Genomic DNA, 26,428 nt, shown 5'->3' on the forward strand with positions numbered 1-26,428 from the left:
CAGAAGGAACGCAGAAAGAAACAAGGAGTGAAAATAAAGAATGTATAGTGGTTAGTGATCTATCATGGTGAATGCCAGACAGATGGCCACACAGGAGAGTAGAAAGGATAGATAATAAAGTAGTGGTGATCTCAAAATGAAGGTGCGCCTTTGTGTGTATAATATTGTATGTATGTGCATGTAGAAGAGGGCTGGTGACCTTGACATGTGTGTGTGTGTAGGTGTGTCGATGTGGGGCTGGGAAGTGTGCAGTGCTAGTGTGTAGGTGGTGGTGTGATGTGATGTGGTATGGTGTGGTGTTGGGAGTGGGAGGCAAGAGTGGGGAAAGCAAGGGTGGGGTGTGGGTTAGACTGAGGGTGGGGGTAGAGATGAGGTATGAGAGAGTCGGTGTAAAAGATGGGGTAGGGTGCGGGTAGGGCTAACAATGACAGGTAGGAGTGAAGAGAAAAGAGCAGGGGTGAAGAGAAGTAGGGGTTGGAGCAAGAAGAGAGGTGGGTGGAAGGAATTGGGTGTGGGAGGGAGAGAGTAGAGGGGAGGAGAGTTGAGCCCATGTGGCGCAAAGGAGCAAAAAGAGAAGATTAATCCCTGTTCACGGTGCAAACAAGAATCCATATGGCACCTGTGCAAGGAGAATCCAAACACAGACAGGTGTTGCAAAGAGTGACCCGCAGAGTGGAAATGGCACGAGACTGGGGTGTCATTGCTGAGTTGGATGTCTCAGAGGTGTTCCAGAACCGGTCAGCCAAGCAGCATCCCGTTTGACCGATGTATAGAGAAGGGCAGAAAGAGCAGGAGATGCAGTAGATAACATTGGTAGAAGTGCAAGTGAAAGAGTCGGTGATATGATAGGGTCAATGATGGGTGCCGTTGAGGAAGGTGGTGTTGCAGAGGTAAAAGCAAGTGCAGCATTGTGGGTGGGAGCAGGGAAGAGCCAGGTTGAGATTTGTTGTTAGGAAGAAGCTGTAGACCAAGATGTCTTGTAGGTTGTGGGTTCGTTTTCAAGGAGGGGAAGGGTCAGTCAGGGAAGATATGCAGAGTGGAGATATACACATACATACACATATATATATATATATAATATATATTATATAATATATATATATATATATATATAGTACATATGTATATATATACATATGTATATATATATATGTACATGTTGCTTCTATTTGTTGCCCATACACATGGACTTATGTGTATGAAGAAGAACAATATTGTAACAACCTTGGTCTAACTGTATGTTTTATATATATATATCTGTTTGTATTGATTGTGCTTTTAAAATTTATAAAATTAAATCTACGGTAATGAATCTACTATAATATGTATTGTGAAGATTAAATCTAATAATATTGTTATTATTGATCATAATAATAATAATAAAATATTGTCTATGAAGTCATGAGCATGGACGTATGTATATGTTCCAGTATATATGTATATATATGTATATGATGAATGGTCTATTTGCTTGGACCTATTGTTTAATTGTGCTTATTTATAAAATAATAATGAAATTATTGTATACAGTGCTCAGGTGCACTACAGCTTGTCAAAAAGTGCGTATAAAGTATATGCAGTAATGTACAAATGTCTGGAAAGCGAACAATATATGAGTCAGATACATGAGTATGAGTGTATGTGTATTTATATACATGTCAAGTAACTCTAAAACTAAAAGTTCTATATACCAGTATAAAATTACTTATGGTAATGAAGTATTTTTTTATATAGGAGGTTCATCTTCTCAGTTATCTAAAAGAATTTCTAATCATTACTCTACATTTAAGGATAGGAATAAACATAACAGTACAGGGCTTACTAAATTGATTTGGTATCTAAAAGACCACAATAAACAATTTAATTTAGATTGGTTGATTCTCTCATTTCGATAACTTATGATAAAGGCACGGAATTCTGTCTTCTCTGTAATTCTGAATTATTTTATATTCGTTTTTCTAAAAGCCTCCTTGTAAACACGGTTATAGAGCATGCATACTAATGTAAACATCTGCAGAAACACACCTTTAGTTCATATAAGTGATATCTATCATTATATATACAAAAATATATATACATATATAAACATATATATATACACATATATACATATATATACACACACACATATATATATATATACATATACACATACACACACAATAATTACAATTATCATTATCATCATCCTCATCATCATTTAATGTCTATTATCCATGCTGGCATGGCTTGGTTGGTTTGACCAGGGATGGTAAGCTGAGGAGCTGCACCAAATTCCAGTCTGATTTGGCATATTTTCTACAGCTTGATGCCCTTCCTAAGGCCACCAACTCTGGGAGTGTAATGGTTGCACTTACATTCCACTGGACTGGATGCCAGTTGCATGACACCAGTATCTACCACATCATCATCATTATCGTTTAACATCCGTTTTCCATGCTAGCATGGGTTGGATGGTTTGACCGGGGTCTGGGAAGCCAGGAGGCTGCACCAGGCTCCAGTCTGATCTGGCAATGTTTCTACTGCTGGATGCCCTTCCTAATGCCAACCACTCTGTGAGTGTAGTGGGTGCTTTTTACGTGCCACCGGCACAAGTGCCAGGGGAGGCTAGCAATGCCCACAATCAGTTGGTGCTTTTTACGTGCCACCGGCATGGAAGCCAATCTAGGCAGTGCTGGCATTGGTCACATACGGATGGTGGTTTTTATGTGCCAGGGTAGGCTGGCAACGGCCACGAACAGTTGGTACTTTTTACGTGCCACCGGCACAGAAGCCAGTGAAATCGGTGCTTTTTACGTGCCACTGGCACAGGTGCCAGGGGAGGCTGGCAACAGCCACGATTGACTAGTGCTTTTTACGTGCCACCAGCACGGAAGCCAAATAATTATTATTATACCTTAACACCTAATTCTGAAAGGTCTAGTAGGAATTCTTTTAACAATGAGTACTAAATGCAAATGAATAAGTGCCTGTGTAATTGTAAAAGCAAAATTGACTACCTCCTAGATTTCTTTATCATTCTAATTCATTTAAGTATAGACGGAAAGTGAATTCTGCAAATCTAAGTAAAAGCATGTGATTTAAAAAATAAAAACATTAAGTATGATTTAAAGTGGTTGTTATTAGTTACGCACCATCATACAATATTGGCAATTCTACTTGTGATCTTTGCCTTGAAGAAATGTATCTTATAATTACTTCTAAATTAATTTTATTAAATTTTAATGGGGATTTTACAAAGAAATGTTGACACAAACTGCTTTCCGTGTTATATAATTAGCACAATTTTTTCTAAAAAAGCAAACTAAATTTCATAAATAGATAACTAATTGTCATGACATAAAATTTTTATGTTTCTAATTGTCATAATGTACAATTCTTGTTCTTATTTTATTCTTTTATTATCCAAGAGTTGAACACAAAAATTAATTTTCTTAGATTATATTTCATCTTGGTGTTTCTTTTTGTATGTGTTTGTGTACTGAAAATATTTTCTTAGTTCACTTTGAATTTAACTAATTTTGGATCACCTTGAAAACATGTTAACATATTTTCGGAAACAATTGTCAGCTTTGTGAAGTGAATTCTACAATTAAAGAAGTGATTTTCTCAGTAAATTCTCGAAACTCTTCTGAATGGTATTTGAATCTACTTGTAATACCATTGCATTTATTGGTATCAGATTGTTGCATATAGTTAACCAAATTCATTTAAAACTAAGTACATATCTGCCTGACATTTTAAATCCTGTTTTTTCTCTTCTGAATATATATATATATATACATGCAAGAAATAAGGTGGAGAGGAGGATCAGCTAGGTTCCTCACAGGCAAGGAACGCAGGCAGGTACAAGATTTTCTGGGCAGGGAACACTGACGGGGTTGGTGGCGTGGGTAACTTATCTCTGAGAAAATGGGTAGATAAAGTAATTGAGGTTAATCAGAGTAAGTGACAGAATACTTAAGATTAGATTAGTGCTTCATCATAGTTTAGCAACCATTATATCAGCCTATGCTCCTCAGTCGGGGCTACCCGATGGACAGAAAGACCGATTCTATGACACTCTACTGCAGACTACCCATTGGCGAACGACAGAGACCTTATCTTTGTGGCTGGTGACTTCAATGGTCATGTTGGACGACATGCTGGGGGCTTCCATGGCGTACATGGAGGCTATGGCTATGGCTCCCGCAACGAGGAGGGAACCAGGCTGCTGGAGTTCTGCGATGCAAATAATCTTATGATTTGCAACACTAACTTCAGGAAACCTACCAGCCACCTAGTCACTTACCAATCGGGCCAACATACCAGCCAAATTGACTACATCCTTACAAGGCAAAGGGAGAGATGGCTGCTTATAAATGCCAAAACCTTCCCAGGTGAAGAATGTACCCCACAACATAGACTGGTAGTTAGTGACTTTAGGATCAGGACTAGGAGGACAACCAGAAGAAGACGACAAATATGGAGAAGAAGGATCTGGAAGCTTAAAGATCCTGCAAATGGACAGAGATTTAGGGACATATTACTTGAAGCCTCTGACGAAGTAGAAGGGGATAGAGCATCACAGGGGGTAGAAGACAGCTGGACGTTTCTAAGGGACAACCTGCTGAGAGCCACTGACCAGATCTGTGGCTGGTGCAAAGTCCCCTCTCGACCTAGAATAACGTGGTGGTGGAACAATATTGTAGACAGGGCTATTAGAGAAAAGAGACAGGCTTGGAAGGTCTGGAAAAATGGGGGGGTAGCAGGGAATTGTATCAGACTGCCAAAAGAGAAGCTAGGAGACAGGTTTATTTAGCCAGAGGGGAAGCAGATAAGAAAAAATTTGCCAATGTTCTGCGCCGTGAGGACCAAAGACTGGAGGTGTTTCGTGTTGCAAGACAGTGTTTGAGAGAGAATCGTGATGTGGTAGGAGAGAAGTGTGTTCGCATGGAAGATGGTTCACTTGCGCTAAATGAGGATGGATGCGAGAGAGAGGTTGGAGATGCCACTATGAAAGGTTGCTGAATGAAGAAAATGAATGGGATAAAGAGAGTCTGCCGAATGTTGACCAAACAGAGGGACCAGCTATCCGAGTTGATAGTTCTGTGGTAGCTAAGGCAATTAGAAGCATGAAGACAGGGAAAGCCCCAGGCCCATCAGGAATCACTGCAGAGATGCTCAAAATGTCTGGTAGTGTCGGCTATAGCCTAGTCACCCATATAGTTAATCAGGTGATACACAAGGGGTCATACCCAATGACTGGTGTAGCAGTATAATAGTCAACTGCTACAAAGGTAAAGTGATGCCCTAGATACAAATAACTACAGAGGTATCAAGCTGTTGGACCAGGTGATGAAGATTACGGAGAGGGTCATAGCCCAACTAAGAGAGAGAGAGTTAGTTTAGATGAGATGCAGTTTGGGTTTGTGCCAGGGAAAAGTACTACTGATGCTATATTCCTGGTAAGGCAGCTGCAGGAGAAATACCTAGCCAAAGATAAGCCCCTGTACCTGGCTTTTGTTGACATGGAGAAAGCCTTCGACAGGGTCCCCCGATCCCTTATCTGGTGGGCAATGAGAAAACTAGGGATAGATGAATGGTTAGTGAGAGCTGTGCGGGCCATGTATAGGGACGCCGCTAGTAGGGTGAGGGTTGGAAATGAGTACAGTGAAGAATTCCGGGTAGAGGTAGGGGTCCACCAAGGCTCAGTACTCAGCCCCCTCCTATTTATCATAGTCCTCCAGGCAATAACGGAGGAATTCAAGACAGGATGCCCTGGGAGCTCCTCTATGCTGATGACCTTGCTCTAATTGCTGAGTCGCTATCAGAACTGGAGGAGAAGTTTCAGGTGTGGAAACAAGGATTAGAATCGAAGGGCCTCAGAGTCAATCTAGCTAAACCCAAAGTCGTAATCAGTAGGAAGGTAGACAAATCACAAACACCTTCAGGTAGATGGCCCTGCTCGATCTGTAGAAAAGGTGTAGTAGTAGAAACTCTATAAGATGCACCAAGTGTAAGCTATGGACACATAAGAGATGCAGCAATGTCAAAGGAAGGCTAACTAGGAAGATGGTTTTTGTATGTGGCAGATGCTCAGGAACAATAAACACTGAAAATGCTCTGAGACCAACTTCCGTCACTTTCCAGGGAGAAAAACTAGAAATAGTTGATAGTTTCCGTTACCTAGGTGACCAAGTCAGCAGCGGGGGGTGGGTGTGCTGAAAGTGTAACTGCTAGAGTAAGAATAGCTTGGCCAAAGTTCAGAGAGCTCTTACCTCTGCTGGTGACAAAAGGCCTCTCGCACAGAGTGAAAGGCAGACTGTATGATGCGTGTGTACGAACAGCCATGCTACATGGCAGTGGAAACATGGGCCGTGACTGCTGAGGATATGCGTAAGCTCGCTAGAAATGAAGCCAGTATGCTCCGATGGATGTGTAATGCCGGTACTCACTCGGCAGAGTGTAAGTACCTTGAGAGAAAAGCTGGACCTAAGAAGCATCAGTTGTGGTGTGCAAGAGAGACGTTTGCGCTGGTATGGTCATGTGGCGAGAATGGATGAAGATAGTTGTGTGAAAAAGTGCCACACCCTAGCGGTTGAGGGAACCTGTGGAAGAGGCAGACCCAGGAAAACTGGGACGAGGTGGTGAAGCACGACCTTCGAACTTTAGGTCTCACTGAGGAAATGACTAGAGACCGAGACCTCTGGAAGTGTGCTGTGCGCGAGAAAGACCGGCAGGACAAGTGAGTCCACAACCCGTGGCCTTCTACATGGGATGGAGCCAGCCTACGTATGCATACCTTCCCTTCTTGGGACACAAAACTCTACTTGTGAAGACGTGTTGAGGCAAGTGAGGATCAGAATCGAAATCGATCAATGGAAATTGCGGATGTGCTACCAGTGCCGGTGGCATGTCGAAACTCTGCTTGTGAAGACCCATTGAGGCAAGTGAGGATCAGAATCGAAATCGATCAATGAAAATCGATCAATGGAAATTGCAGATGTTTACCAGTGCCGGTGGCATGTAAGAGAACTTTCCGTTTCGCGACCGTTGCCAGCACCGCCCCGTTTCGTGTCCGTTGCCAGCCTCGCCTGGCCCTCGTGCCGGGGCACATAAAAAGCACCATCCGTTCGTGGCCGTTGCCAGCTCTGTCGCACGTAAAAAGCACCCACTACACTCACGGAGTGGTTGGCGTTGGGAAGGGCATCCAGCCGTAGAAACACTGCCAGATTTGACTGGGCCTGATGAAGCCTTCTGGCTTCACAGACCCCAGTAGAACCGTCCAACCCATGCTAGCATGGAAAACGGACGCTAAATGATGATGATGATGATGATGATACATACGCAGTGGAATCAAAATGTTCCTGGACTAGATGGTAGCACAGTTGCATTCAGAGTTAAAGCTAGCAGTGACCTTCATTGTTTATTTCACAAGTTGTGAAATTTACGATCACATGTATACTGTAGTCAGCGATTTTTTCATGGACAGTAAGTTGGAACAAAGAACCAACATGAAATTTTATGTTAAACTTGGGAATACTGCTACAGAGACAGTGAGCATGCTTCAGCAAGCTTACGGTGATGAGGCAATGGGTCATACATAATGTTTTAAGTGGCATGGGCACTTCAAATGCACTTGTGAGTTTTTCACCAAAAACAACATGGTATCACTTCCAAACTCACCATATTTGTCAGATTTAGCACCTGCTACCCCTTCACTTGTTCACTGCTGCCTTTATTACATATAAAGGTCGCCATTGTCAAGATCAAGAATGAATCACCGAAGGTCTTCAACTCACTTACGGAAAATGACTTCCAAGCCAGATTCCAAAAGTGGCAGGAATACTGGGACCAGTGTACTGCTGCACAAGGCAACTATTTCAAAGGCAATGATGTTAAAACTTGGGTAAATAAGTAATTTTTTATCAAACATAACTACTCCAGGAATTTTTCGATACCACCTCCTATATCATCCACCTTATGCCACAAAACATGTTAATAAATTTGAAGAAAAGCTTAAAATAATAAAATAAGTCCTAACAAAACTAGATCAATATTATGTACCTCTGATGGACAATTTCAACTCCCTCAACACCAAATGACCTGAGAGCAATATAATTTCAGGAATAACATACAAAGAACAGAATCAAGCAGAATTCTTAATTGATCTCATGAAACAAACAATACTACTCCTAGTCAGGAACATCTTCGGCCTCTATTTCAACCTATACATAGAACTCATCCAAAATGTAAAGGTGTCACCAATGATTTTCTCAGACATTCTAGAAGTGACAATGTATGACCCAATACTACTTAAAGATGTATACAACAAAGGAAACATCCAAACCCTATCCAGTTTGAATTTCTATAAGGCTAACTAGAAGTCAATTGGAAATCAGATCCTCAAACAAAATTGGCCTTAAGGTCTCTCTGTACAAGATTGTGATATGACATTCAAAGAATTTATGTTAATAATATATGCCATATATATTAAAATTGTCACAGAGAGAAGAACCAATATACATGAAAATATTATCCCATGAGACAGGAGAATCCTCTCAGACACAGAAAAAGGTCTCAAATCATTTAAATAAACTTAATGACAGTGAGAAGTCCATCATCATCATCATTTAACATGTTTTCCATGCTGACATCGGTTGGATGGCTTGATAGGAACAAACCATGTTTGTTTTGGCATGGTTTCTACAGCTGGAGGCCCTTCCTAATACCAACCACTTTACAGAGTGTATTGAGTGCTTTTACACAGCACCAGTACAGGTGCTCTTCACATGGCACCTGCACCCACAAGCCTGCAAAATTAGGAATGCTCAGCTGGAGTGGAATGCAGGTGACATATCTGTATGAAAGGACAACCATGATTCACTTAGCTTGATGTCTTCTCAAGCCTAAGTCCCTCCTGGAAAAAAATTCCCATAAAAAAGGGATAAAATAGAAAGCAGGACTGTTAAAAATATAAAAATGAACCCTAAGGCCTTTTATAAATTTGCAAAATAATCTGCTTTGGTATGATACATGATAGGGCCTCAGTTTGAAGAAAATGGTTTCCTGACTGCAAGCCCTGTGAGGATAAGCAAAATACTAAATAAGCAATTTGAAAGTGTTTTCACATCCCCACTGGAAGATATGCTAATAAGCAAGTCTTCACACTACATATCTACATGGGAAAGATACAATCATCAATTACACTGACATAAAAGAAGAGAATGTAATATCAGTTTCAAATTTTGACACCAGGCCAGTAATTTCAGGGGAGGATTAAGGTGATAACATTGACCCCAGTGCTCAACAGATACTTATTTTATTGACCCCAAAGTTAACCTTAGCGAAATTTGATCTCAATACAAAAAGATAGATGAAATGTCACTAAGATTTTTCCCAGCATGTTAATGAGTCTTCCAGCCGACTAACTTAGAAAAGGATGCAATATCAGCCACAGATGATATTGCAATGGGTTCTGAAGACAAACAAGAAAACTCTTGCAAAGCCACTGCAGATGCTTTCCAAAGTTTCCTTGCATGTGGCAAACTTCTCAAAATGTTAAAAAAAAAAATTATGCAGAGTACATGCAAAGGTTAGAGAGTATTGAAGCTAGTATGCTCCACTGGATATGTAATGTCAGAGTACATGTTCAAGAGAAGTTAGGCATAAGAGAAACTGGATGCAGTGTACAAGAGCGAAGACTGTACTGGTTTGGTCATGTAATGCAGATAGCTCCATAAAGTGCCAATCTCTCTAAGTTAATGGAATATGTGGAAGTGGGAGACCCAGAAAGACTTGGGATGAAGTACTGAAGAATCATCTCAGAAAGCTGAATCTTTCAAACCAGATGACAAAGGACCAAGATGCCTGGCGCTTTATAGTACTCAAGAAGACCCATGCTCCACAGCAGGAGTGCTAAGGCTGGTTCCCTTAGTGGAGAGGATTGGCCTGCAAGAGTCCTGTGCCAGTGCCATAGAGAAAGCACTCATGCTGGTGCTATTTAAAAGCACCCATGCAGTGCCACGTAAAAGTACCCAGCATACTCTGTAAAGTGGTTGGCATTGGGAAGGGCATCCAGCTGTGGAAACTATATCAAATCAGACTGGAGCCTGGTGCAACTCTCCAGATTGCTAATTCTGGTCAAACCATCCAACCCATGCCAGCATGGACAACAGATGTTAAATGATGATAATGATGATAAGAGGAAACAGAGCATATGCTAAAAATGAGACCTATTTCTCTTACCTCACATATGAAAAAAATTATAGAACACATTGTCAGAAGAAATCTGATCAAGTTCCTAGAAAATAGCTTAAACACTAGCATGCAGCATGGCTTCCCTCCATGAAGGAGCTGCCTTATACAGCGACTATGACTGAAACAACTGTTCAACCATTTAAATGTGGATGTGATATATCTCAACTCTGTCAAGGTCTTCAATAAAGTTGACCACAGAATGTCACAAACTGTGTGACTTTGATATAGCTGGAAAACTCAAGGAGAGGCTGCTTGACAGGTAGGACTCAGACAGTCTCAGCCAAAGGTGTTGTCTCTAAAGAGACACCAATTATCAGGAAATTGTACTGGGGCCACTACTGTTTATGGTGGCTCTCTCTCTCTCTCTCAGATATGCCCCAGTTATAAAGTCAGTCACTCTCACCAGCTGTGCTGGCAATACAATAGCATCATCAACAATCAGGGATCTTGATGGTAACTCAAAGCTACAGGAAGATCTGAAAGCAATATACAAGTGGGCTGAAGAGAACAACATTCAGTCCAATGCTGAGAAATTTAAAGCAGTCTGTTATCAACTCGCAAACAGATTGCAATCTGAATATACAGAACCAAAATCATTGTCTGGGTAGCCACATGAGTTAAGATGCATCATTTTGTATGCAGATTACTATAATAGCAACAATGTGCAGACAAGTGGCTAGTTGAATTCACGTTTCACTTATGAAAGACATTAGTTCTCACCAGAATTTTCTGCTTGATGTAATCCAAAGTTACTACATCCAGAGGGTTACCTCCATACAACAAAAGAGCTACTGCAAGAGGCTCTACTCGAGAGAGAGAGAGAGAGAGAGAGAGAGGACATGTCGCTATTCAGTTTTATTTCAAGATTTCTTGCCAATAGAAAAAGAGCTGGTTCCTAACCTAGATATAAGACTCCATTGGAATTTCAACAAGGTTGCTGCCAATATGAAAGATTGCTCATTAAAGAAAATGAACGGGAGAAAGAGAGTCTGCCGAATGTCGACCCAACAGAGGGACCAGCTATCCAAGTTGACAGTACCATGGTAGATAAAGTAATTAAGAGTATGAAACAAGGAAATCCCCCGGCCCATCAGGAATCACTGCAGAGATGCTCAAAATATCTGGCAGTGTTGGCTATAGCCTAGTCACCCAAATAGTTAACCAGGTGATACACGAAAGAGTCATACCCAATGACTGGTGTAGCAGCACTATAGTCAATTGCTACAAAGGTAAAGGCAACGCTTTATATACAAATAATTACAGAGGTATCAAGTTGTTGGATCAGGTAATCAAGGTCACAGAGAGGGTCATAGCCCAACTAATTAGGGAGAGAGTCAGTTTAGATGAAATGCAGTTTGGATTCGTGCCAGAGAAAAGCACCACTGATGCTATATTTCTGGTAAGACAGCTGCAGGAAAAATACCTAGCCAAAGATAAACCTCTGTACCTGGCTTTCATTGATATGGAGAAAGCCTTTGACAGGGTTCCCCAATCCCTTATCTGGTGGTCAATGAGTAAACTAGGGATAGATGAATGGTTAGTGAGAGCCGTACAAGCCATGTACAGGGACGCTGTCAGTAAGTTGAGGGTTGGCAACGAGTACAGTGAAGAATTCCGGGTAGAGGTAGGGATCCACCAAGGTTCAGTCCTCAGCCCCCTCCTATTTATCATAGTCCTTCAAGCAATAACAGAGGAATTCAAGTCAGGTTGCCCCTGGGAGCTCCTCTATGCTGATGAGCTTGCTCTAATTGCTGAGTCACTATCAGAACTAGAGAAGTTTCAGGTGTGGAAACAAGGATTACACTTGAAGGGCCTTAGAGTCAACCTAGCTAAAACCAAAATCCTAATAAGTAGGAAGGTAGGCAAGCCACAAATCCCTTCAGGTTGATGGCCCTGCTCGATCTGTAGCAAAGGCATAGGTAGAAACTCCATAAGATGTATCCAGTGTAAGCTATGGACACATAAGAGGTGCAGCAATATCAAAGGAAGGCTAACTGGGAAAATAGATTTTGTATGTGGCAGATGCTCAGGAGCAATAAACACTGAAAATGTGCAGAGAACAACTTCTGCCACATTCCAGGCAGAAAAACTAGAAGTCGTTGACAGCTTCCGTTACCTAGGTGACCAAGTCAGTAGTGAGGGGATGGTGTGCTGAAAGTGTAGCTGCTAGAATAAGAATAGCCAGGGCAAAGTTCAGAGAGTGCTTACCTCTGCTGGTGACAAAGGGCCTCTCAATCAGAGTAAAAGGTAGACTGTATGACACATGTGTATGAACAGCCATGCTACATGGCAGTGAGACATGGACTGTGACTGCTGAGGACATGTGTAAGCTTGCAAGGAATGAAGCCAGTATGCTCCGATGGATGTGTAATGTCAGTGTGCATACTCGACAGTGTAAGTACCTTGAGAGAAAAGTAGGACCTAAGAAGGATCAGATGTGGTGTGCAAGAGAGACAACTGCACTGGTATGGTCATGTAACGAGAATGGATGAGGATAGCTGTGTGAAAAAGTGCCACATCCTAGTGGTTGAGGGAACTTGTGGAAGACCTGGGATGAAGTGGTGAAGCACGACTTTCGAACATTAGGCCTCACCAAGGCAATGATTAGTGACTGAGACCTTTGGAAATATGCTGTACTTGAGAAAACCCTGCAAGCCAAGTGAGACCATTACCTCATGGCCTATGCCAGGAGTGTAACCAGCCAACTTATTCATACCTTTCCTTCATTGGACACTAAACTCTGCTTGCGAAGACTTGTTGAGGCAAGTGAAATCGAAATCAAATTCAATGACTGGCATCTGTGCTAGTGAAGAGCTAAGAGCACTGAGTATGATCATTGCCAGAGCAGCTAACTGGCTTCTGTGCCGGTGGCACGTTAAAAGCACCATTCAAGCATGATCGTTACCAGCGTCGCCTTTCTGGCATGTTGCCTGTGCTGCTGGACTGGTTCCTGTGCCGGTGGCACATAAAAAACACCATTTGAGCATGGTTGTTGCCAGCCCTCTTGCCGATGGCACTTAGAAGCACCCACTACACTCTCGGAGTTTCCAGCTGTGGAAACTCTGCCAGATCAGATTGGAGCCTGGTGCAGCCATCTGGTTCACCAGTCCTCAGTCAAATCGTCCAACCCATGCTAGCATGGAAAGCAGACATTAAACAATGATGATGATGATGATGATATATATATTATATAGAAATCAAAACTGCTGACGTGGCCAATGACAGTACCGCCTGAAAGACACTCGTGCAAGTGGAATGTTAAAAGCACATCCAAACGTAGGATGTAACCAGGCCACTTATGAGTACCCCTCATTCATTGGACAATGAGCTTTGCTTGTGAAGACCTATTGAGGCAAGTGTAAACAAACCAAAATCGCTGACGTAACTGATAACAGTACCACTTGATTGGCACTTGTGCCAGCGGAATGTTAAAAGCGTGACCATTGCCAAGGTCACAGATTGGCTCCCATGCTGGTGGCACATGAAAACAACATTCGAGCGTGGTCTTTGCCAGTGCCACCCGACTAGCTCCCATGGAGGTAGCATGTAAAAATACCTTTTGAGCACTCACTACACTCTCGGAGTGGTTGATGTTAGGAAGGGCATCCAACTGTAGAAACTTCGCCAGACCAGACTCAGCCTGGTGCAGCCTCCTGGCTTCCCAGTCCTTACTTAGTCAAACCATCCAAGCCATGCCAGCATGGAAAGCAGACATTAAACAATGATGATGATGAACAACACAGAGGTGTATGTGTGTGTGTGTATGTGTGTGTGCAGATTTGTATGTTTTGTTTTATGTATATATTCTCATGTATATAGTTGTATATCTAATCATGCACATATATATTTAAATGATAAACTTCTGGAAAGTTTTACAGATTTTTAGTTTTAATGATGGATTGGATCTGTAGTCATCAAATAAACTTTCTCTTTTCTAGTTTAAAAAAGGCTAATTTCTCAAGATTAGTATTTAGACAGTGTGTACATATCCCAGGACCCCAATAATTACAGGTATAAACCTCAACTTGTAATCTGGATAAAGTAACTGCAGATTTCTCAATAGTTCAGTGTAGGTATCCTCTTTTTCACTGATCTTCAGTGTAATGTTAACATCCTCTGGGCAGCTAATTTCCACACGTGTACACAGTTTCTCTTCCCTATCCCATATCATTGTTCTTACAGTTTATTGAGGTTTTGATTGGGACAGTCCACCAGTACTCCTTTTTATTGATTGGCTATGACTTCTACCATATTATGCGTTCATATTTCTTCGTCCTCAGGGTTATCCTTCAGACAGATTTCATTATAGAGTGTCCTAGCTACAACATCATGTCTCATCGGTAGGTATAAGCATGATGACATTTTCAGACAACTACTTATGATGTGGTTAATATCTTTAGTGTTAACTCCACAAAGTTTGCATCGGTTGTCGCATTTTACTGCTTTTCCTGCATCTCTATCTCTTTTGTGCATCAGGTGTTTGGTTGATATTTCTTGTTCCTGGATCACAAACGCATACCCTTCAAAGTGGGAGGTAGTAATCCGGTTATTGGTCCATGATAGACTGCTTTGATGATCAATGTTACTATCATCTCAGAGCTTTCTATTAACATATCCATGATTAGTTTTCTGCTCATCCTTTCAGCTAATAATACATTGTGGTAGAGACGTGTGACTTCTTTGGGCATGTATTTAAGGTTATCAGACAAGGAATGCTGCCCAAGGAGCTGTCTTTCAAGGTTTATGATGTTATTAATCTCATATATACAAACTTGATCAAGGACATTCACTTCAACACTTAGTGGTTAAAAGATGTTGCTGAAGGGATATGATACGACATTCAAAGGCATTTTGGATCGATATTAAGCCTCTGCCGCTTTGTTTTCATTTTAGGCAGAGGCGGTCTACTACGTCACTGTTTATGTGGAAATTATGTGTGCTTGTTATAGTTTCCAGGTTTTCACATCAATGGCTCAGATCTCATCAAGCGTTCAATCAAGCAACCCAAATGTTGGTACGAGTACTGGCACTGCAAATACATTGTGGGCCACTGTTTTATTGAATGCAGAGAGTTCTGAGGTTCAAATTTTCTTTATTCAGCTGTGATATTCTTTAGTGGTAAGTGTTTCATTACAGGTGCCATCAAAAGATATGTTTTCATCCACCCCTAGATACCTGTAACAGTCCTCATCAGATATAGGGACAACAGTCAAGTCATTGATGGAGATGCTGCTAGTCTGGTTTACAGTTTTCCCCTTTTTCACAACCATATAACAACATTTATCCTGACCAATCTCCAACCCTACATCCTTTGAGAATGATATAACTAGGTCAAGGCTCATTTTCATCTTGTACATATTCTTTGCATAAAGTTTCAAGTCATCCACAAAGAAACAGTGTGTAATTTTGGTATTTGTGTATCCTTGTGAACCAGTGAGATATTCTGCAGATTCCCTTATCATGAATGACAAGGGGTTCACAGAAAGTATAAACATCACAGAGAGGCTGTCCCTTTGGAATATGCATGCCTCTGCAATACAGTGATAAAACAGTCACTCTTTGTGTTTAATTTCAAGAGTGTGACCCACAATGAAGTCAGGTCAGCTATGGCTAGCTCACTGGAACTTTAGCAAGTTGAAGGTCTTCTAGCATCCATGAGTGGGGAACAAAGATTTTCTTATAGTCTACCCACATTGAAACTAGGTTCCTCCTATGTTCTTGCACCTCTGACATCACAGTTTTGTTGATTAACAATTGCTTGACACATCCTCAAACTCCTTTCTCCCTAGCTGCTTGTTCTGTTGTGATGATGTTAAGCTGACGAGCTGGCAGAAACATTAGCACAGCAGGCGAAATGCTTAGTGGTATTTTGTCTGCTGCTACATTCATCATCATCATCTAAGTTCAAATTCTGCGGAGGTCAACTTAGCCTTTCATCCTTTCAGGATCAATTAAATAAGTACCAGTTACACACTGGGGTCGATGTAATCGACTTAATTCTTGGTTTGTCCCATCTATGTTTAGCCCCCTGTGGGCAATAAAGAAATAGATGTTATTGGTTTCACAATGGTCCTCGAGGAAGAGGTTTAAGCATGTTGTATATATCTTATATACAACATGCAATTGGCCAGTTGTTTTTTTGCCATGTAGATTGTTCTGCATTTGGGGATCAATTTTGTCTCTGTCAGAGCTAACTGGTGTGGTACAGATTGATAAGATATGGTTGAAAGAAGGTGTGAGTTCCTTATACCAATATCCAATAATCAAGTCCCTTCCAGATGCTTTTCCATCCTGAAGTTTCTTCTAGATCACAATTGCAAGGGTATCACCATCAATGCTATATGTATGTATGAGGTATGTACGTCATACATACATACCTGGTGGGGGTCAAGCATCTAATTAGGATTGAAAGTTATACCAATCGCAGAACTGCATAGTACCAAAGACCCCGCCCTCTCCGTCAAGAGCACGTACTCAATACTGTAACAGCTTAAGGTTCAAAGGCTTGGATGTATCAAAAGAATATTTAAACAAATTTATATCTTAGATGCGACATGAAACCACATATTGGAAAGACACGCAAACAAGGACAGCTTCAGTGAAAAGTGAGCGAGTAAAGGGTTTGAAGTATTCTAGCAATCACGTTATTTCCAACATGGCCACAGCCACTGGCAACCAGAAAAAGTTTGTTATTAATCATTCTAAATTATGATTTGGCATAAAAAAATTTCCTTCGAAGTGTCACCGCCTCGTTGTTCGTAATTTTTCACCTCCAAAATTTTTCGAAGATTTTTTTTTCGTCTGATTTATGCTTTAAAAACGTTACGCAATATATTTGAAAATTAATGATTTGAGATATTTAAAACTTAAATGTAAGGAAAGTTTTGGTAGACAAATTTTAAATCGTAATCTACAGAGCTTTATAACCCGCACAAATCCGAAGTAATTCTCGTTTTTCTTTTCGTTTTGTTTGTTTTTTTTTTCGCGCACTTATCTTCCGATTCATTTCTATAGGAATGCCATCTGACACACAAATGTGTGTGTGTGTGTGTGACTGTGAATGAATCTATGTATGTATGCAACAAAATCTACCCCTCCCCTATGAAGAAAATGTGTCAGGTAAACATTTTCACGACGATGTTAATTATCATGCTCACAAAGGCTGTAAATATCTAGATGTAATAGTTGTATACATAATATAAAAGGGTGAACCAGTCTTAAGTATAAACAATAACAATTTTGCCTTCTTTTTTACAACTGAAAGTGAAACGTGTCTAATTATTGCGTGTTCTTTATTTACAGTTGAAACTAAATTATACATGCATAATACACATGTTTAATGTAACTTTGTGCATCTGTCTGTGTGCAGTTTATAAGGATATAGAAATATTTGGGTGATGTTGACGTTCAATATTAAGATGTAAATAAAGACAATGTAAAAAGTGTACAAAACAGATACGGAACAAATAATTAAGAATTTTGGTTAATACAACGTAATAGTAAGATAATCGTGAATTTTCATATAATAATATAAACCCTACTTTGTAAATTCTCTAAATCTCAAAAAGTAGGAGCGGCACAATAAATATTAACGTTAATATCTATGCGTTTATCGCAAGAAACAAACAAACGATATAAGGAAAAGGAGAAAATATGCGAATCATAAATGAATGATTTCATTTCAAAAAGTTAAAATATTTCTATGTTACAATGACTACTCACAAAACTGATCCTTTTTTTATCCATATTTTTGTTTGGATACACGACAATTCGTAATTTTCAGCTTTTTTTAATGAGCAACCTAATTGTTTTACGGACGAACTGGACCTATTTATATTGGTCTACAAGCGCCATTTTAATATAATAACCAATCAAATTACATTTCTTATCCCTCCAACGACCACTATATCACGTGATACGACGTTTTTCTTTAGTGGTGCTAATATTATATAATTGCCGATGTTCTTCTATTCGCCTTTTTTTTTTTCTTTAATTGTGACAAATGTATTTGATGCTGGCAAAGGTAAAGAATACGCACACCCGGTGTTTAGGTTTAGCGTTAGGGTTACCGTTTTTGTTGCACCGATAACGGGTGGTGTGCGTATTCTTTAACTCCGCCTTTGATGTTTTTAAGCGGAAACTAATGGAGAGCTGGTGAAACTGCTTTATGGCCAACTCCTTTATATGCAGTGTGCTTGCGTGTGAGAAATTTTGTGGCCCCCTCTGAAAGCTTTTCGAGTGGAATAATTGCTGAGAGAGTAATTACTGAAAAGACTTCTGTATGAAAAACACAGCTGTAAGCATTGGAAATCTAATTAGAAATACGTATGCGCTGAGAAAGATATTAGCTCAGACTACTTTCAATTTAGTTATTTTTAGTATGCACGGGAGATAATTTCAGACATGTTTAAGTTTTATTACATTTCCTCAGAAAAAAATTACTTTTACTGTATGTCAAATAAATTATGTAAGAATCACTATTTTTTTCCTATTTGTTTGTTTTTTTTGCTAAAAATCGAGAGAATAACAAATAAAATTTAAATATATCTGGAATTGTCAAAATGATACCCAAATGATGATCAAAGTAATTACTCTCACTCATGAGGATGGAGTGATATCCGAGTAGTGTATCCAAGTAACGCCACCCACTGATGAGAATATCTATATACAAACATCATTTCTTCATCATTGTCATATAACATCCATTATCCTAGCTGACATAGGTTGGGTGGTTTGACAGCGAGTTGCAGGACTGCATCAAGCTCCAGTGTCAGTTTTGACATAGTTTCTATGACCAGATGCCCTTATTTATGCCAGCCATTTATCAGGATTGCATTCAACACCAATGTCTGTTTTGGCATGGTTTCTATATCCCTTCTAATGCCAACTACTTTAGAGTATGTACTGTGTGCTTTTTTTTTTTTTTTGTCATACTAGCACTACTAAAGTCACCAAGTAACTTGTGAGACAAGACACCTTGGCTGAATGGGAATGCAGAATTGAGGGAGATGCTTTATGCCAGGTGTTGAGATATTAAAATTTAATGGCGGAACAAGAAAAGGTGTCTTGCTACAGAGAAGATATGTGGCTACCCCAGCAACAAAGGAAGAAATTATGGTGGAGAGGGGTGTCAGAATATACCCTCAAGGTACAAGAAGATGGATATATGATAAAATATGGACAAAGATATGAGGATGGCAAGATGGGTACATTTGTGAGAGTGTGAAGAGAGTGACAGATGTTTAGAGATGAGGATACAATGAAAGGTGAACATGGCCAATCATGAACTGCAGTTTGGAGGGAGAGTAGGTCAGAGAAGAGGAAGTGATAAGTAACTGTACATCTTGGGGATGTGGCAGAGGAGGGTAACAGTATAATAGGACCATAAATTAGAACTAAAGAGATGATGCAAACTGAAGGGTAAGAGAGGGATGCACAGTGACAAAAATGAAGGTCAGATGTACATAGCAGTGGATATAGTGAGTGGCCAACAAAGATATGAATGGGCTTTCATTGGAAAATAAAATGTTAAGAGATGATATTGAAATGTGGGTTAACAATGAAAGTGTTTCTAAGGAGATGGAGAACTGGTAGCACACAAAGGAAATATATGCTGTTCTGTTTTCATATATACATCTACATATAATATATTTGTGAAAGAAGACTACAAACACCAAGGCATAACAAGCATCTCAAGTCCCATACATTATTATTTTTATTACTTGAGATGCTTGTTATGCCTTGGCATTTGTTATCCTCTTTTACAAATGATATATCTGCTATATCAGAAACCTAAAATGGTTCCATAGCTCCCGTCTCAGTTATGAGCTTGGAGCCCTGATAACCCATTACAGCACTTACCCAGTGTACCTATTTGTTAGATCACCAGTGAACTAAACCCCCATATTCTGTATCAGCATATAATATAATGAAACAGACAGACTCCAGTAAGGCCAATGTTGTTCTATATCAGCAAGACTTACATTATGTAATAGAATTAATAAAAAGAATACTGTGAACTTGCCGTGAGGGGTGGAAAATCCAACAATTTGGAAAAAAAACCCTTCTCCAGAAGAAAAGTTGAAAGGAGAAAAATTAATGAGAGACAGCAGAGTTTTACATAGAGTATATAAGAAAAAAACATACAGGACCATGTGAGCTTCATATATGAACAAGACGTGGTAGGAGAAACAGTGTGAGAAGGAAGAAGGAAAGAATAATGCAATGAGGAGAAGCAGTGAAGTTGGGAGTACCTGCTTCACCTCGTTCTACAACTCTTTTCTTCTTCTTACACTGTTCATCCTACCACTTCTTGTTCATATATGAAATTCGTGTGGTTCCTTCTCTTTTGCAGTTTTGCAGTTTTTGTTTTGCTTTTTCTTATAACTAAGAGAACCATCTTTTTTATTATGCTTAACCTCAAATGTCTCAAGATATCTTCTATCTTTTACCATTTCTCCTGACTGTTGCCATAATGCTTTGTGATATTCAAATTTTTTTTAAATCTCATTTTAGCAGCCTTTTGAATTTTATTGGATGCTGTCTTTGCTTCAATATCATTCCATGCAGCTTCAAACTGAATTTTCATCCATCCATCAGGCCAAATCACTCAACAGATTATCCTCACAGTATTCTTAACATTCTCTTTTCTTCTTCAAAACAACTTATGCAAACTACTATCTATTTCTTATGACAAGCATGACCATCTAACACAGCAGCTCGCCCACTAACATTCTCTTCTTTCTGTCTTTTGCTCTTTCATTCAACTTCAGTAAATATATATTTTTAGACATTGCACCTCAACAGCCAATTTTATGACTTTTTAGTTTCGCAAATTTGCTTACATATCTACCAGTATCCCACTTCTCCCACATTATTCACAACATCCATGTTTACACCATCTCCAGAGATCTACTTCTCACACATGCTGAACAAGCTCTGCTTTACAGGGGCCTAAATTTTATTCTCCTCCAAGACAAACCCAGTAAATTCAATGCATGCACTGATATTGAGCTAACCCAAGGACATCTTCCACAACAGAAGTCCAGGTGCCTGAATTGAGGATGACTTCATGAAACATAAAAAATGTATTTCCCAACTGGACACCAAGCTCAGGCCTACATCATTCTGTGGATTTATTTGTCAATAAATGCTGTTTCGGTTTAAGCATCTTTATTTTCAAGAAAAAGTCTTAAAGAGATTGAACATTCTTACATTGGAACTAGGCACACACAAGAAGCTTTGTAAACAGTGGGACATTGTTATCAAACCAGCCAACAAAGGAGGCATTATTGTAGTTTGGTGATATGACTTGCACAGAGAAGAAGCATTCCACCAATTTAACAACCCTCAATCTTACATGAAAATACCAAATGATCTTACCAGCCATGACCAGTGTGACATTGAAATTTCCAGTTATGCTGACAAAATTTAATGTGATAATGCAGATCAGAAATGATTGAAGAAAAATATTTGCAATTATTATGTTGTTACTATGTTGGAGATGATTATAATGCAACTTGTTACAATATGTAAGATATGATATATACAACTTTGTCAAGAAGCTTCTGTGTACACAATTTGTTTGTAAAGCTCCATTCTGTATGGTAGTTAGTTTCATCTCTGTGACTGCTGGGGAGAAAGACAATAACAAGAATGTTTGCAGATAAATAGTGTAACAGTTGTGTTCTTGCACTCAAAATAGGACATACCTGAAGTGAGGACGGTAACGATGCTCTTTGACTGGAGATGGGTCAACCAAAATAAGAAAGAGAAAGCTTTATCCTCAGCCAGATGCTAGATGATCGAAAGAGGTTGGATGATATTTGCTTGTGTATTTATAGACTTCAAAATTTAATTAGGTCAACCAATAACAATAGGATCATTCACTATATAAGTTTTGACCTGCGAATGCCTCAAAAATGTTTGAGAGGTCAGTTTTTTTCTTATTAATCTCTCAATGCCACTAATAAAGACAATAGGCCAAGAATTTGTCAATGTGGAAAAATGTGGATTTATTTTGAATCTTAGCTAAGGTATTCTGTTACTGTTCACTACACCAGAAACAAGAGAGCACCACTGTTCATCAGCTTATCTCCTTCAGCTCACTTCTACTCACTGCCACTAACCTATTTGTAACCATATCCAAAATCTCTAATATCCACTTCATTCCCAAAATTAACAAACCAGACAATCCTGGCTGCCCTATTGTCTCAGCTAGTAACTGCCCCATGAAATTTCTTTATTTTATCTTGACAAACTATTATCATCACTCATCACTGCATTACCCTAACTCATTAAAGACACCATCCAAGCCCTAAACTTCTTCAACTCATTCTCTTTTCCATTGAACTACTATTATTGTGACTGATGTCATACCTATGCTCATTGAAACTTTTATTTAATTGTTCTGTTATACAACCGACATAAATCAAGTTGTATTTGGTGCATTTCACTGTGTACACCAAATGGGAATCCTTACACATCCCACCTTCTGTATAAATCATAACATTTCTGCTATTATTTGTGATGGAATTATTGTAGTACAATGAACCTCTTCTGCAGCTGTGCAGCGTTCAAAAACTTCAATGCTAGTTTTCTGGGGGTTAGAGGTAGTGGTTAATAGCTCTCTTATATTATTTTTACTGTGTCTAAAGGCAACAATAGGCAGATGAGGGAATATTTGTTTGAAGCAAGGATATTTTTCTGAAGTATACTGGTAACTTTCATGCAACATTTTTGAAATGTCTGTGAAATTTTGTTACCAGTTAATCAATCACTGAAGGAATTTGATCACAAATTTTACTTTGGCTGTTAAAATTATGCATGAAAGTTGAACTCTCTTTGCTAATTTTAGCTATGTCATTTGTGATTTCCTTTAATAAGGATCCTCTTTAACCACTTTTGACATAATGGCATACAAAGCATTTGCACATTTCCAGTAATCCCCTATGTCAGTACAAATCCATTTTATTCTCAAAAACTAGAAACTCCTCTATCACTGAGAGTAGATACATCTGACATTGGAATTGGTGGAGAACTGCAAAAGTTTGTCCAAAATTCCTGGCAAGCACTTTCTCTTTTTTTTAAGTGTTTCAAGTCAGCCAAAATTAGATACAGTACTTTTGGATGAGAGTTATGGGCAGCTTATATATCTATGAAGCATTTGCATAATTTCTTAGGAGGATGAACCTTCACCATTCATAGTGATCATAAAGCATTGACTTATGCATTGCAATCCAAGATGGATAAATATTCCTGAAGAGACAGCGTCACCTTACCAACACGTGCCAGTGGCACGTGAAAAACAATATTCAAGCGGATCGTTGCCAGCATCACCTTACCGGCACATGTGCCGGTGGCATGTGAAAAACAACATTCAAACGTGGTCATTGCCAGTGCCACCGGACTGCTCCTGTGCAGGTAGCATGTAAAAACACTTTTTGAGCATGGTCATTACCAGAACTGCCTAACTGTCCCTTGTGCCGGTGGCATGTAAAAAGCACCCACTACACTACTCTCTAGTGGTTGGCATTAGGAAGGGCATCCAGCTGTAGAAACTTTGCCTGATCAGACTGAGCCTGGTGCAGCCTCTGGCTTACCAGTCCTCAGTCAAACCGTCCAACCCATGCCAGCATGGAAAACAGACGTTAAACGATGATGATGATGATGATGATGCACAAACTGTTGATATTCATCATATCAAGGGTGCTGAAAATTTTGCAGTAGATGCTTTATCCCATGTTTATCTCAATGTTTTGCATTCTGCTGATACTATTGATTTGGAGAAAATGGTGATGGATGAGAGAAGCAACAAAGAGTTATTGCAACTCTGAAATTCAGTCATCTTCTCTAGATTGATTTTCATCTATTACCACTATGTTCTAGTGTTTCATTTGGATGGTGTGATGTTTCAACTGGATTTTCTAGACCTTACACCCTGTAAAACTATAAACCACCTTTTCAGCTCTTCCTAAGTTATCTCATCCTGGTATTTCAGCTTGGGTCTTCAAGAGGGGCCATGTTTCTGCTCTATAGAGGAGAATGGAGAGGACTATTGCATTGTAGATGTGGAGCTTCGTCTCCAAGGAGAAAGAGCAGTGAAAGCCAGAGGGGATTTCATAGGGAGTACATGACCCCAGCAGCCAGACTACATCTGCAATTGGTCTTTGGGATCAGGTCTCCATTATTGGTGACTGTGGAGTCTATGTAGATGAATGTACTGACACATTTCACAAGATGGGGACCAATATGGAGAGTGGGAGGATCCAGGCCATCTCCAACATGTATCAACTTGGTTTTCTCCCAACTCACCTAAAGGCCAAATCTTGCTGATCCTTCTCTGTATATTGTCAGTGCATCCTCTGCATACTGTCAGTATGTCAATCAAGTTGCTGAATAGGGTGGTATCACCCACATATTCCAGGTTGGTAAGGTGATAGTTACTGAAAGTAATGCCAGAGATTCACTCACAAACCTTGGTCATCAGATAATTGATGACACAGTTGAAGAGCACAGGGCAGCCACACAGCCTTGTCTAACCCTGATGGGGGATCAGTTCACCATTTTACCTGCATGCAGCTCTCAGCACTGCTACAGAGCCATTAGAAGGGAGGAAAGATCTTAGGAGAATCGATGGCTTTGATAGCAGAGCCCTGAGAACCATTGAGAACATCAGATGGTACCATCACATATCAAACAAAGAACTGTTTGTGTGCATGTATCAGCCCACAGCCTCCCATCTCATAGCTATCTGTTACATGTGCTAGTACAGACAAGTCCTCAGTCTCCTGTCAGATCATCCTATCAGGACTTCAGTCTTATTCAATACAGCAGCTGTGGGCTGGAAGAGGCCTTGTGGCAGGTCCTGTACCAGACAGCTGAACATGATTGGGAAAGATCTCCAGAAGCTCAACATCACCTTGGAGGATGTGGAAGAGATGGCATGGGACTGCCAGCGATGGAGAGCATTGGTGGACCTGGTCGGCTCTATGTATGATATGTATGATGACACCTCTGGGACTACTAACTTGGAATGATCCCCGCCCCTTCAAGCAAGAGCATGAAGCCAAGAAGTCAAGTTAAGGTATTTCAGCAATGGTGAAATTAATTTTACCCTGTTTTGTTCAGCCAGGTATGAAGAGGACCATTCATAATTGGACACGCAAAGAAAGCCAAGGTTCAGCCCTACATTAAGGTACCTTTAGACACATTTGTTACTCTTGACACTCATTTTAAACATATCCTCATAGATATCATGGAACTGCCATCATTAGTTCAGGATAAAATGTATCTCCAAACCTATAGAGACCATTTTTCTTGGTGGTTTGAAGTCATCTCTTACTGTTGCAAGGACCTTTATAGCTGACTAGATTTCATGTTTTGGCATGCCTATGACAAAACAACTAACAGTCTTTTTGCTGATTCATGTAATCTTTTAGGTTCACAAAGAATTCATACTACAGCTTATCATCCCATGTCTAACAGGATGGTAGAATATTTCCATCTCCAGCTTGAAGCAGCTTCACGATCACATTCCAATTTGGATAGGTTAAAACTTTTTTTTCCATCTGATATCAATACCTGGACTCATGTCTTCATACTCAACAATTCAGTTGAGCATCCTTTGCACAGTTTATTCCAGTCTGTACTATATGCTAAACCTGAACCAAAATATATGGCCTTTGATATTCAAGGGAAACAGGAAACTATCAGTGTTGATCGACTTCAGGAGACTTCTGTGAAGTTCATTCCCCTACCACAATACTCTTCTTCTTTGTCTGCTACACCCAAACAATCCACACATAAACATAAATCCAGAGCTGGGTTTAAGTCCATTAATCCATTAATCATTAATTAATGAAGTTAACATTCGCATTAAGGATTTAACTTTTAAGTTAACTTTGAAAATCATTATTGGACTAATTAACTTCTGTTACATTCAGCTTCCATTAACCCAAGTCCGTTAACCCAAAAATTTCATGAAAACCGGTAAACGTTTAAAAGTTTCTATTGTTTTCAGATTGTCTTAGCATATTTAATATTGTACATGTCATTCTTTCAACTCCGATATAATGCCACTTATTATTATAAATAACTTGTAGGACCTCATTTGGCCATGTCTGGATTTGAAACCAAATCCACCTGCTTGTTGCTTGCAAAGGTAGTGGGAAATTTCTTTGTCCTG

General features: G+C 39.7%; 1 protein-coding gene across 5 annotated transcripts in view; it reads right to left on the minus strand.

The window, feature by feature from the left end:
* The window catches only part of LOC115222594 (protein diaphanous homolog 2), a 143,274-nt gene extending 125,161 nt beyond the window's left edge, over positions 1–18,113 (minus strand). For all 5 annotated transcript variants that reach the window (XM_029792888.2, XM_029792890.2, XM_029792887.2 and 2 more), the window contains exon 1: positions 17,965–18,113. In XM_029792888.2, the coding sequence (XP_029648748.1) occupies positions 17,965–17,988 (24 nt within the window). In that variant the 5' untranslated portion in view covers positions 17,989–18,113. The remainder of the gene's footprint in view (positions 1–17,964) is intronic.
* Between the last annotated feature and the right edge of the window lie 8,315 nt (positions 18,114–26,428).

This window comes from Octopus sinensis, linkage group LG20 (genome assembly GCF_006345805.1).
Source record: "Octopus sinensis linkage group LG20, ASM634580v1, whole genome shotgun sequence".
Taxonomy (NCBI): Eukaryota; Metazoa; Mollusca; class Cephalopoda; order Octopoda; family Octopodidae; genus Octopus; species Octopus sinensis.